Raw genomic sequence first — 15,000 nt, 5'->3', positions numbered from 1 at the left:
ACTCAGACACACATACATACATACATACATATACATACATAGAGAGAGAGGGAGCGTGGAGCCGTTCCCTGGCCCCAGGTCGCCATCGGTGATGGCCATCCAGAAACCATTTTCCATAACTTGACAAACAACAGAGGTAGGGGGAGGTGAGGGTGGGTCATTCCGGTGCTGCTGTAGCCAGACGCACAGCGTCATAACAAATACATTATGTTGTCATTATTTACAACCTGTTGTTGTATATTTACAAAACGCTCAGCATTATTCCTTTGAGGGGGAGGAAGCATTTTTTGTTGTTGTTGTTGTTGTTGGGGGGGGGGGGGGAGGAAGCTGGGTCTATATTTGTAGCTCGTGCAAGTAAGTGTGATAGTCCTGTAGGATGACGGCGTCGCCGGAGACCTCAGACATAGGAAGGGGCGGCACTTTCTCTCCATCATGTTCCTCTCTCTCTCTCTCTCTCTCTCTCTCTCTCTCTCTCTCTCTCTCTCTCTCTCTCTCTCTCTCTCTCTCTCTCTGTATGTATATATATATATATATATATATATATATATATATATATATATATATATATAAATATATATATATATATATATATATATATATATATATATATATATATATATATATATATATATATATATATAAATATATATATATATATATATATATATATATATATATATATATATATATATATATATATATATATATATATATACCTTGGTAATAACCTATGGACTTCTTACCTTATAAGACGATGAGGAGGCAGTGCTGTCCTATACACAGTCCAGCTTCAGGAAGCAGGGTAGTGAGGGAAGGTCTGTACCGAGGCAACATCGTCCAGGCTGCGACCTTGATGCAGGGAGGGACTGTCGCTGGGGCGGCTCTAGGTCAGTCATGAGTCACAAGGGGGATCACGTACCTGGGTCATGAGTTACAGGATGCGACTTGTGCCTGAGTCATGGGGTCACAAGGACGGTGATGTGTGCCTGGTTTACGAGTCACAAAGAGATGACGTACCTGGGTCATGGATCACAAGGAGGTGACCCACCTGGGTCGTGGGTCAAACGAGGGTGACGTCCCTGGGTTATAGGTCACGAGGAGGTGACGTGCCAAGGTCATGAGTCAAATGGGTCATGGATCAGATGCGATTGACGTATTTGGGTCTTGGGTCAAATGGGGTGAGGGGTGAGGGGGGACTGACGTACCTAAGGGCAAGTCGCTGAATGTGGTAGCCAGGGGCAGGCGCCACACGGTGTCTCCCGCGCCGTTGGTGGCGAGGTGAGCCAGACGCGGTTCCCTGGCATCCACAGCCTCGCCCTCAGCTGCCACAGAAAACGGACCTGTTAAAATCACCATAAGAGGGAAAACGGAGTTTGGAATAAGAATATCAATGTTTCTTTTAGTACTGTGCAATGGGTGAGGATGTAAATAAGTTGCTGCGTGTTCCTTGGCGTAAAGCCTTTGATACAGTAGACTGCCGAGTTTCATGACGTATCACTGCTGTATTGTTGGTAAAACGATTGTAGAAATGGTAACCAGGCAACTGGTGGTAATATGCTACCTCAGCAGGTGGTGGATGAACAGCACCGTCAGGAGGCTTCCGAGTCGATCTAATTCAGGAGTTCAATTCTATGTCCCCATTTGTATTCACTTACATCAGGAGTTCTTCCCGAGTGCACACAATATTTCCAAGGTGAACACCCTGTGGGCGACACGACACCCGTGCCCTCACCAGTGGCGGGCGGACCCCAGCGTTGCTCAGTAACAGGGTTTGGTACAACTCAAGAAGGTTCGTGACTGACTCCCATTTGATCGACAACCTGGTCGACGCGCCGTCGCCATGAGAGTATTAGACACAAACCCCCAGTCTTCAACCACCACATAACTCCTCCCACACCCCTGTTCCGTACCTCCCTGCTTCACACCAGCGGCTGTCGCTTAAGTTCACAGAGTCCTTAAATTGCATGTCTTTATATGGCTTAAGTGTGGCTGGCAGCAGACAGTGTGGATGTGGCCTCTAGGTATGAATACATCGGGTCACCACTGCAGTGCCTGCAGGTCTCTGAGATGGTCATTATTCGCATCAGTAGATAAGTATGGATGGTCATGATGTTCAAGACAGTGGTGACCAGAATGTGATCGCCGGACCGGATAACATGAAGTGGCTAGAGAACCCAATAGTCACGGCTGAGAGCCGAGGGTGTGATATAGTGTTGTGAGAGGCTGTCACCCCCAGCAGCGCCTCCTGCAGCCTAGCTTCACCACCAGAGCCGCCGTGACGCTCCTCACCACCGCCGCCTGTCACGCGTAACTGGTCATTTATATAAAGGAAACTCTCTCTCTCTCTCTCTCTCTCTCTCTCTCTCTCTCTCTCTCTCTCTCTCTCTCCGGGCAATATGGGGTTGAGACGACTCGAGGGGGAAAGTTGGCTGGCGTGCGCGGAGTGCGTGCATCGCGGACGACGGCGGCCCTTTCCATACACCGCTCTACTTCCTGAATAAATTACGGTGAACCAGCGTCTCCCACGCCTCTTGACACGGAAGGCTGATGTGCCTAGTGGCAGGTGGAGCCGCAGAACTTTCGTGGCATTGCTAAGTAGCCTCCTTGTATGGTATATTGTGCACGTGTTTCACAACACTATGTGTCCAGCAGGGATATATATATATATATATATATATATATATATATATATATATATATATATATATATATATATATATAACCCCTGGGGTTAGGGGAGAAAGAATACTTCCCACGTATTCCCTGCGTGTCGTAGAAGGCGACTAAAAGGGGAGGGAGCGGGGGGCTGGAAATCCTCCCCTCTCGTTTTTTTTAATTTTCCAAAAGAAGGAACAGAGAATTGGGCCAGGTGAGGGTATTCCCTCAAAGGCCCAGTCCTCTGTTCTTAACGCTACCTCGCTAATGCGGGAAATGGCGAATAGTTTGAAAGAAAGAATATATATATATATATATATATATATATATATATATATATATATATATATATATATATATATATATATATATATATATATACTCGCTATATCCCGCGTGAGCGAAGTAGCGTCAGAAAAGACAGAATTTGCCTGAGAGGGAAAAAAAATCCTCCCATGGCTCCTTCCTCTGTTTCTTCTCTTGGAAAGTAATACAAGAGGGAGTGATTTCCAACTCTTCTCATGGAAGCCATAACACACATCCATACTCTCTCCAGCTTATACAGAAATACAGAACACTGGACAACATGAAGCTCACACAACTCATTGTTCATCAATTTTATCTTGCGTTGAGCGCTACGTACTAGGCTTGCCTAACGGTTAAAGCGGCGTCGTAAGTAATTCTCTCTCTCTCTCTCTCTCTCTCTCTCTCTCTCTCTCTCTCTCTCTCTCTCTCAATGCTTTTAATACGTGATGGGAGATAACATTAATCTCTCTCTCTCTCTCTCTCTCTCTCTCTCTCTCTCTATATATATATATATATATATATATATATATATATATATATATATATGCTTATGATACGTGATGGGAGATAACATCACTGCTTGCAGAATGTCTCCGCTTTTTTTTATTTTTGTATTCGGGTAGCGCACTTGCTTTCACTACTCAAGAAGGAGTTGTTCATAGTAGGAGAATTCACTCGTGTGGGCGTCCAACATGGCTCGGTGGAACGAGATGTTCGCTGGGCACGGAGCCAGTGTGTCCCCCTCGAGTGGCGCTGGACGCTGCTGGGTCCTACAAGCATTAAGACCTCAACCAACCAGGATACTTAAACCTTCCCCTTGCAAACATTGCCGTCTCCTTGCAGAGATTCGAACCTTGAGCAGGTCAGAAGTACCACCAACTCTGAGCCTCCGAGCTACATCGGATGATTATGTTCATCATGCGCGGGCAGTGTGTGAAAGTGGCCCAGTTCCCATCATTTGACGTCCCACAGTTGAGACTGGTCCAGAGAACTGTGGCCATAACTGGCAGCCCCCATCCCTCTCATCATGCCCTCGACGGCTCTTGTCAATGACAGACTTTTCTCGGGTGTGTGTTTGGGGCGCCGCTACTGGCACAAGGCGGCGTTTGTATAACAGTAGTGTAGTAGACTGGATGTGTGTGTGTGTGTGTGTGTGTGTGTGTGTGTGTATGTTGTATAAAATCTTATTCCTTGATCCATCCAAATGAATTTATAGTTAGTTTTCGTCATTATTCGCATTGCAGTATAGAGAACAGCGATAGCTTCTAAAAACTTTTTATCTATTATTATTTCTATAAAAGAGATTCCTTTTTACCCATCTGTCTATCGTGATTTGAATCCACCTGGTGAGAGTATGAATGAAAAAAAAAGCAGTACCATTTTCTTTAGGTTAGGCTTAACTGGCTTGAAATTTCTTCGTTTTCTTTGAAATGGTGATGCAGAGAAAATGAGTCATATGGTTGAGGTAGGACTGGATTAGAATAACACTAATATGGCCATTACTGAGGGCTTTCTGCACTGAATACCTTGTGAACACCATCTTACTACATCATTTCGGTGTAATCCAATTCTCACATGTACCAGCTTCTTGCCTTATATGTCTCCGATTTGATCGTTCAGTTAATCTACCTCAAAATGAAGCGTTTCCTCGTCATACACATCGTTCAATTGAGGTTACTTGCCGAGAGGAATTCCTTGTGGACTTCCAAGTTTGCATTAAATGATGGTTCATAAAATCGAGACTTCTGTTAACTGTTGCTAGTTTCCGGTAAAGAATTTTACTTGATAATATTGAGTGTCTTAGATTACTTTTTTCTTTTTTTTGAATATTTGCCGAACACTAAACCCTAACTCTACCATATACGGGTGTTCATCAGGAAAATAGTCGAAATATGTGGTTCATATATATATATATATATATATATATATATATATATATATATATATATATATATATATATATACATATATATATATGGCATAGAGTGCCTCAGGTTGATGAATTTTGAGAGCATCATATCCGGCAGGTTTACCATTGGAGAATAATGCTAGTGTAGGCCATAACAGGAGATGGAGTGACTATAACAGAAAATGGATACAGTTAATATAGAAAATGAAATTTTTGCTGAAATTCAAGCACAGACGATGAAAACTAAAAAAAATGTTTCTTTTTTTTTTTTCAGGGATATAAATATAGCGTGGTTAGGGGGAACGAAAAGTATATTATGATGACAGTGAGCGATGTCTAACAGAATACATATTATGTTTGCCTTAGCGTACATAAAGATATGGGAGTTTTGAGATTATTAGCGAGTTTTATTTACATCAGTTTTCTGACCACCTTTCCTCAAGAACATGCACATTGTGACCGTCCGCTGTTGAGACAACAGACCACTACACCGAAGTTTGCGTGAGTGACCATGAATGGCGAGGGGGAAAGTCTGGTTCCTTGCACGACTGGTCGTTAGTTTTCACTTGGACATAAAAGTCATAAGCGTAGGTAATGAATGATTCTGAAAAAAAAAAAAAGAGGAAAATATCTTTGCGTCAAGTTCACTGTTCACCGATGATGAGTTTTTGCCTCAAGTTCACTGTTCACTGATGATGAGAAGCTGTGTTGATTTTATGAAAGTTATTATGCACAGTTGGGAGGACTGACTGTCAGGGAGTGAGTGTCGTGGCATGACAAGCCTCAAGGATCGGGTGAGGCTGGAGGGCGAGACATATGGCAGCCGCCAGGGTAACTATGGGAAGCGTCATCCCTTACTACGGGTGCTGTTCCTCTCACGCCATCCTCCCTCCCTCCTTAACACATGACGTCCCTCACCCCTGGCTGTACTAAGCAGTGTACGCCCTCCCTACAGGGTCGTCCTCACTAATGTCGCTCAGTTTTCCACGTAGCAAATCACTTTAATTTTTGTTTTGTTGAATACTTTGATATTGTATTTTATGATCTCGTGTTGGGCCTGACTGAACAGTCTATTGTTATTTTATATCATGGTCATACTTAACTCAAATCGATGTATAGCTCAATCAGTAATTGTCTTCCTTTGTGCGTTGTTCCCATGTATCACTTCACATTCAAAGCTTTGCTGAGAGTTTGTAAACGTATTCTTTTTTTTTATAGTCTATCTAAATATAATCCTTCGTGAATGTTCCACACCTGAATCAAACACCAGTTTTATCAAAGTTACCCAATTATAATGTAGCAGTGGCTGAATTGTGAGGGATAAGCATACGCCCCTGTCTCATGTTAGGCCTACACATCTTCCGTCGCATGATAAACCTATGCCTCTGTCGTATGTTAGGCTTACACATCATCAGTCGTATGTATTTTACGAAGTATATTTTTTTCCCCAGGAGTGCAAAATGGAATTTCTGTTTCGGTGCCAGCGGAGTGAGGTCAGAAGTAGGACGAAAATTGTGGTTGGTTAGAGAATAGTCAGTGGTCTAGGGAGGTATGGCGGGACAGACCTTGAGATCGGAGCTGGGACGGTAACTTTCCAGTCCTAGGAGCATGGGGGCAGAGGGAGGGAGTTGCCGGCCTCCGCCCTGTCCTCAGTCATAGGACTCTTGGCGTGGGAGGGTCCAAGATGACCCTCGGCTCATGGACTTCCGAGGTGCCCCGTGTGGTTAGGGAAGGGGGCTGGGTTGTGGATGGGACCCGCGTACCTTGTATTGCCAGTAGTAATATTTCTTTTTTTTTCTGCTCCACTTATCAGTGTAACACACTGACCCAGAGAACCAGGTCCCTACCGAATAGTGGGTCAGTACGCACGTCTGTGTCTGTCTTCCCATACCGGCTCTCCAGCACGGAGCTCTGTGGTTTGCATCTAAGGAACACGGAACGGAACGTTCTCCATATGTCTCCTTTGTGTGTGTATATATATATATATATATATATATATATATATATATATATATATATATATATATATATATATATATATATACATATATATATATATATATATATATATATATATATATATATATATATATATATATATATATATATATATATATATATATATGTGTGTGTGTGTGTGTGTGTGTATGTATACATATACATATATATATATATATATATATATATATATATATATATATATATATATATATATAGAGAGAGAGAGAGAGAGAGAGAGAGAGAGAGAGAGAGAGAGAGAGAGAGAGAATCATATCAGACTCGGTACTTCAGTACTGTTCCAAGCTCAGTCGTCCGCCTCACGCTCGTCTTATCTCTGTACTGTTGACCTACACCCGGCACCGTCTCTTACGTGGACTGCATCTCTTCCTTGGTAGTAATGTTACTGACTCTACAGCACGACGGTACACCTAGGTACGATGGTCATTCCAAAGGTCACGCTATTTACACCCGAAGGTCGTACCGTTGTCCTGAAGGGGCTAATCTAAGACTGAACAAGGAGGGGTGGGGGGTATTCCTGCCCCAGCGGGGCCCCCGTGACCCAGCAGACAGCACGGCTGTGTGAAGGTCGGGCCGCCGACTCACTACGTGTTGCTCCCGCCTCCCGCTAGATGGCAGCTCCTCACAGTCACGTCCTTATATAATAAGCTTGTATCTCTTGGCAGCACCCACCACCTTAAGATACCCTCTATGTCCCTCCACTATTGTCTCGGACTATTTTAGGTTGGAGGCAAAAACGATAGAAAACTGATGTAAATGATATTAATAATAATAATAATAATGATAATAATGATGATAATAATAATAAGAAGAATGATAATAAAAATAATAATAATACTAATACTAATAATAATAATAAGAATAACAACAACAATAATACTAATAATGATAATAATACAATAATAATGATAATAATGATAATAATAATACTAATAATAATAATAATAATGATAATAATAATAATAATAATAATAATAATAATAATAATAATAATAGTAATAATAATAATGATAATGATTTACATCATTTACGTATGATGACGCATTCACACGGCATTTGCTTGAATCATGGATGCTATTGTTTGTACGACACATTCCTTACAGTGTGTCAGCCTTGTATTTGTTGTTCTGTGTATGTGTATTGTATGTGTAATTTATGTGATTAATAATGTGATGACCAGAATGTGTATATCATCCATTGTACTTATACGTATATGATACTATATCTGCCAGGCCTTGACCTGGTACGGGCCCTTCTTATATTTACCCTTTATATATCAGGAAATGGTAGTTATTCAAGGTCATCAAGGCTGTCAATATTACGTTATAACTACCAATATATGAAAGTCTTCAACATCTTCTTCAGGTGTTAAAGAGTTATTATGTAACCAGACATTCCACAACACGTGTACAAAATGTTGAAACTTCATTAGTCTTACACATACATACGTGTCAGTAGACGGGGTTTGCGTGCACGCTAAAATACTGCAGCTTCCGTGTGTGTGTGTGTGTGTGTGTGTGTGTGTGGTGGTCTACCAGGCTGGCTGCTGCCAGATTCATTATGAGACTATGGCATTTCAGCTGCTACCAACATTTTGGTGCTTCTCTCCTGCTGACGATAGAGAGAACCGACATCCTGATGTTCCTGTTCCAGCTTACAGTAAAATGTTCCTCAGTGCAAACCACAGAAAACGGGCAGAAATTGTTTCGGTGCAAACTATAGAAAACGGATGTAGACTGAAATTAATACTGCATATGGAGAGGAATGATGGCTGTTGTTGGCCTAGTCACGGCAAGGGTTGGACGAGGAGTGCAGCGCCCTGCATCTTGTTACCGTCAAGTACATATGTTTTGTAAAGTTACTGGCATCGGGGACCAGCCCCTACAGTCTGGCCAGGCCCCTGCGTCACACTCTAAACAAATACTGACTATCTTTAAGAGATTTTTAAAGTCTTAACCTCTTTGGTAATGAGACTACCCCTTGAGTACGACAATTGATCTCTTGAGGACGACAGTTTGATCCCTCGAGTACGAAGAATTGACCTCAGAAGTACGGCGACTGAACCATCTTGTCCTGGTCTTTGACGTAACTCGTAAGGGGTCAGGTCCTCCTCCCTTCCTCCCTCCCTCCCTCCCTCCCTCCCTTCCTCCCCGCCCCTCCCTTCCTCCCTCCATCCCTTCCTCCCTCCCTTCCTCCCCGCCCCTCCCTTCCTCCCTCCATCCCTTCCTCCCTCCCTCCCTCCTTCACGACGGCCTCCCTTCCTTCCTCCCTCCCTTCCTCCCTCCCTCCCTCGCACCCATGGCCCGTCAGACATCCTCCTCCTCCTCCTCACCTTCCTAACACAATATGTCCGTAAGTCACGACTTAGCTGTACCTTACAGGAGATCTTTCCCCCCTCCGTCAAACCGTCATTCTTCTGTTTCTGTCGTAAGTTATTTCTGTCTGTCTCCGTGGTAGTCTTTCCCCCGTCACTACAACATACCCCCCAGCACAACGACCTTCCCTCCGTCACAACATCCGTCTCTTTCTGTCGCGGGTTATTTCTGTCTGTCTCCGCAGTATCTTCGTCACAACATATTTCACACGTCAAAGCAGCCTTCCCCCGTCACAACAACCCACATGACAACAGAGCACACTTCACCCCCATTTTCTTCAGGTTAACACTACTCTCTACCTCCGTTTTCCTTCTCTGACACTTCGTTTGTTTATACTCCACGCCGTTTCTCTCCGTCCTCCCACCATGTTACCAGTACCCGCCACCACGACCTGAGCAGATGTGTGTGTGTCTGTGTGTGTCTGTGTGTGTGTGTCTGTGTGTGTGTGTGTGCGCGCGTGTGTGTGTGTGTGTGTGTGTGTGTGTGTGTTGTACTCTCGCCATGTTATACTCACACATGTCTGGATAGTGTGGGTGTGGAGCGTATGGGAGTGCGTGAGTATTCCCTTTGAAGTCCACGGGGCAACTGATTGGCCCTCCTCCCCACCTTGACTCTGGAACGTCAGTGCCTCCTCCACCAGGTTGGTTGGTCACGCCTCCGGACGCCCGAGGGAGAGAGAGATAGAGATAGAGAGAGAGAGAGAGAGAGAGAGAGAGAGAGAGAGAGAGAGAGAGAGAGAGAGAGAGAGAGAGAGTAGGAAGCTTTCGGGAAACCTGTTCCCAGGATGATGAGTGTGTGGGAAGTGACTCGGTAGTTGGTCAACATGATGAAGATGAGGCGTAGAAATGATTATTTGAGACTCACTGAATATTATCGTTCTAGTGGGCCGTGCTCTCTCTCTCTCTCTCTCTCTCTCTCTCTCTCTCTCTCTCTCTCTCTCTCTCTCTCTCTCTCTCTCTCTCTCTCTCTCTCTCTCTCTCTCTCTCCTATAAACAAGTGGGGAGCTATGAGAGGAATATATATATATATATATATATATATATATATATATATATATATATATATATATATATATATATATATATATATGATATACAATTCTCAGTTCCTCCTGGAGGTGTGTTGAGGGGTAGCGAGGGCCACGTGTGACGCGGTTAGTGGAGCAAACATATGGTCATCGCCCGCCAACAGAGGAGAAATTAGAGGAAAAAATTATTTAGTTATTTTCGTCCATTTTGCGTTTACTGACATACGGTAACTAACGGTAATGAGATGTGCTATCAGGGTACAGCACCATGATTGTGTACCTCCAAGGATACAGCACCATGACTATACCATCAGTGTACAGCACCGTAACTGTACCATCAGTGTACATCACCATAACTGTACCATCAGTGTACAGTACCATAACTGTACCATCAGTGTACAGCACCATGACTGTACCATCAGTGTACAGCACCATGACTGTACCATCAGTGTACAGCACCATGACTGTACCATCAGTGTACAGCACCATGACTGTACTATCAGTGTACAGCACCATAACTGTACCATCAGTGTACAGCACCATAACTGTACCATCAGTGTACGGCACCATAACTGTACCATCAGTGTACGGCACCATAACTGTACCATCAGTGTACAGCACCATAACTGTACCATCAGTGTACAGCACCATAACTGTACCATCAGTGTACAGCACCATAACTGTACCATCAGTGTACAACACCATAACTGTACCATCAGTGTACAGCACCATGACTGTACCATCAGTGTACAGCACCATAACTGTACCATCAGTGTACAGCACCATGACTACCATCAGTGTACAGCACCATAACTGTACCATCAGTGTACAGCACCATAACTGTACCATCAGTGTACAGCATAACTGTACCATCAGTGTACAGCACCATAACTGTACCATCAGTGTACAGCACCATGACTGTACCATCAGTGTACAGCACCATAACTGTACCATCAGTGTACAGCACCATGACTGTACCATCAGTGTACAGCACCATGACTGTACCATCATTGTACAGCACCATGACTGTACCATCAGTGTATAGCACCATAACTGTACCCTCAGTGTACAGCACCATGACTGTACCCTCAGTGTACAGCACCATGACTGTACCCTCAGTGTACAGCACCATGACTGTACCATCAGTGTACAGCACCATGACTGTACCCTCAGTGTACAGCACCATGACTGTACCATCAGTGTACAGCACCATAACTGTACCATCAGTGTACAGCACCATGACTGTACCATCAGTGTACAGCACCATAACTGTACCATCAGTGTACAGCACCATAACTGTACCATCAGTGTACAGCACCATAACTGTACCATCAGTGTACAGCACCATAACTGTACCATCAGTGTACAGCACCATGACTGTACCATCAGTGTACAGCACCATGACTGTACCATCAGTGTACAGCACCATGACTGTACCATCAGTGTACAGCACCATGACTGTACCCTCAGTGTACAGCACCATGACTGTACCATCAGTGTACAGCACCATGACTGTACCCTCAGTGTACAGCACCATGACTGTACCATCAGTGTACAGCACCATGACTGTACCATCAGTGTACAGCACCATGACTGTACCATCAGTGTACAGCACCATGACTGTACCATCAGTGTACGGCACCATAAATGTACTATCAGTGTACAGCACCATGACTGTACCATCAGTGTACAGCACCATGACTGTACCCTCAGTGTACAGCACCATGACTGTACCATCAGTGTACAGCACCATGACTGTACCATCACTGTACAGCACCATAACTGTACCATCAGTGTACAGCACCATAACTGTACCATCAGTGTACAGCACCATGACTGTACCATCAGTGTACAGCACCATGACTGTACCATCACTGTACAGCACCGTGACTGTACCATCAGTGTACAGCACCATGACTGTACCATCAGTGTACAGCACCATGACTGTACCCTCAGTGTACAGCACCATGACTGTACCCTTAGTGTACAGCACCATGACTGTACCATCAGTGTACAGCACCATAACTGTACCATCAGTGTACAGCACCATGACTGTACCATCAGTGTACAGCACCATAACTGTACCATCAGTGTACAGCACCATAACTGTACCATCAGTGTACAGCACCATAACTGTACCATCAGTGTACAGCACCATAACTGTACCATCAGTGTACAGCACCATAACTGTACCATCAGTGTACAGCACCATAACTGTACCTTCAGTGTACAGCACCATGACTGTAATCTCCTGAGCCGTATAACCTCTATACAGACCTACAACATTACTTCGCACATTGACACCAAAACCGTCGCTTTCATTACGACAGCTGAAACCAAGGCAAGAAGAAATCGCTTACGAAATCTACACACATTTGCTTTAGGTCACCATCCGCCCTTTTTTTTTCTATTACATTTGGGCTATTTCTTTACCAATTCCCGTTTTTCATCGAAGCTGTTTTCTAGAATTAAGTCAAAAGACAACCAAAATGAAGGCAAGTCGTGAGGTGGTGGCGCTCCTGGGGCCAGAGGGAACTTGATCCGTGATACACGGTGCTCAGTCACAGGCCGGCCCTTGCTGCCAACCCCAGGCTCACCCCCAAACCCCCGGGGGCTAACTAACTAACCCCCCGCCCTGGGTAACCGTAGTTATCCCTGTAGTAACAACTCTGGTAACCCCAGGGGTGCGGTGCGGGGTAAGATGGTGGTGGCCTTCGATGCAGCGTTTTTGGGTCTCCGTCTCTGAGGAATTCATGGCGCCACTGATATTAACCACACACACACACACACGTATATATATATATATATATATATATATATATATATATATATATATATATATATATATATATATATATATATATATACATATATATATATATATATATATATATATATATATAGAGAGAGAGAGAGAGAGAGAGAGAGAGAGACACACACACACTCAAACACGCATATATACATATATAAATCACACACACACGCATAACATTCCCATATAAACAGTCAAATTATCCATGGGTAGGTCGGGCTTGGCTCCTAAGTCAGCATTTCCCATTTTGCGAGCGACAGCGTAGGAGACTCTCTCTCTCTCTCTCTCTCTCTCTCTCTCTCTCTCTCTCTCTCTCTCTCTCTCTCTCTCTCTCTCTCTCTCTCTCGTCCTGCCGACCTCACCATAACGACAGCAACCACAGCGGGACACTGGGGGGGAGGAACACGTAATGTTTCATATAAAGGTTACGTGTACATAGTCATGTTTCCTGTTGGTTCGAATGTACGTGGTGTTGCCTGGCTGGCGAGTAGATACATATCCCTTGTCGTACGTCGCCGACACACTCGACCTCCTCACTCACTTGTAGTTCGGAGTGACTGTGGTGCACAGGAGTGTGGTGTGGGTGCATCATGGGAGCAGAGGTCAACTGCTTGCCAATAAGAGCAGCTTTAACCTGTCTGCTGCGTGCTTCACACTCGACTTCTGGTGATAGACGTACTGACGTCTCCATGACACCCGGGGAAACGTGAATAAATACCTGAAAAGATGGATCAGTAAATATATATATATATATATATATATATATATATATATATATATATATATATATATATATATATATATATGTATGTATGTATGTTTATGTGTGTGTGTGTGTGTGTGTGTGTGTGTGTGTGTGTGTGTGTGTGTGTGTGTGTGTGTGATAACGTGCCTCCCTCACTTCTGGATGGTCTGTGTCTGCCAGAGATGAGGACCCGCGTCATGAATCAGGTCATGTTGGCCTCATCATCAGAGATTACCGAGGAACTCTATCCTTTGCCTCTCATTTTTCTTCAGCCAATTCTTTTTTTTCTTTGTGTTTATATATATATATATATATATATATATATATATATATATATATATATATATATATATATATATATATATATATATATATATATATATATATATATATTCGGTAGGGTGGGAAGGTCATTGTGGTGCTGTGTGAGGGATGTTCAGGCATACCTGGTGTGGCGCGTGATCGGGGTGGGTGTCGCGCGCGTGCCTGCCATCTGTCTGTTTTTCGGCCTTTGCATGTTGGGGGATGATAAATGTGGAAGGGAGGGGTTGAGCAGGGGGGGAGGATGGGGAGACCAGGCATTAGGGTGTAGGAGGGAAGGGAAATCAGGGATGGATATGGAAAGGGAGGGAAGGTGGAAGTGTGACTGGAAGGGATGGCGTGTGAGATAGGAGGTAGCGGTGAGAGAGACCATGTGATAAGGTGGAAGCATTGTGTTGGGGAAGGGACTCCAGGGGGATGAGACAGAAGGTAGAAGTGGTGGGGTTGGAGGGGTGGAGACTAGAGGAGGATTGTGTTGGGGGAGGGACTCCAAGGAATGAGGCAGAAGGCAGAAATGGTGGAGTTGGAGGGGTGGCGACTAAGGGAACGGTTGTCAATTGGTTGGCGACGATGTGGAAGACGAGGGATGGAGACCCGGTGATGGAGGGAGGGAGGGAGGGAAGGAACCAGTCAGACATCACATTTCCAAATCCTTTTCGTCATACCGTAGGAGGAGCGGCAGTGCGGTACGCAGCCGACACACGTTCCTCACTAGCTCTATATATATATATATATATGATCTTTTTCACCTCCTAGAAATAAAAATCTGAAAATAATATCATCTATCTATTTCTAGCTATATTTTTTTCTTGTCCTATGTTGTTGTGTCAT

At 44.0% G+C, this 15,000-nt stretch overlaps 2 protein-coding genes across 3 annotated transcripts in view; one reads left to right on the top strand and one right to left on the bottom strand.

Moving 5' to 3' along the window:
* LOC139752594 (uncharacterized) overlaps positions 1 to 9,861 on the bottom strand; it is an 18,419-nt gene extending 8,558 nt beyond the window's left edge. The window contains exons 1-2 of one of the 2 annotated variants that reach the window (XM_071668350.1): positions 9,779 to 9,861; positions 1,206 to 1,322 (exon numbers count right to left, since the gene is read on the bottom strand). In XM_071668350.1, the coding sequence (XP_071524451.1) occupies positions 1,206 to 1,322; positions 9,779 to 9,782 (121 nt within the window). In that variant the 5' untranslated portion in view covers positions 9,783 to 9,861. Of the gene's footprint in view, positions 1 to 1,205; positions 1,795 to 9,778 lie in introns of those variants that run through there. The other variant, XM_071668349.1, reaches the window with a different exon arrangement.
* Rab10 (RAS oncogene family member Rab10) overlaps positions 1 to 15,000 on the top strand; it is a 146,121-nt gene that overhangs the window by 83,266 nt on the left and 47,855 nt on the right. The gene's annotated exons all lie outside the window — the stretch shown is intronic.

The sequence above is a fragment of the Panulirus ornatus genome, chromosome 13, assembly GCF_036320965.1.
Source record: "Panulirus ornatus isolate Po-2019 chromosome 13, ASM3632096v1, whole genome shotgun sequence".
Classification (NCBI taxonomy): Eukaryota; Metazoa; Arthropoda; class Malacostraca; order Decapoda; family Palinuridae; genus Panulirus; species Panulirus ornatus.
Note: the sequence above shows the minus strand (reverse complement) of the source record. Positions and strands in the feature narration are given on the sequence as shown.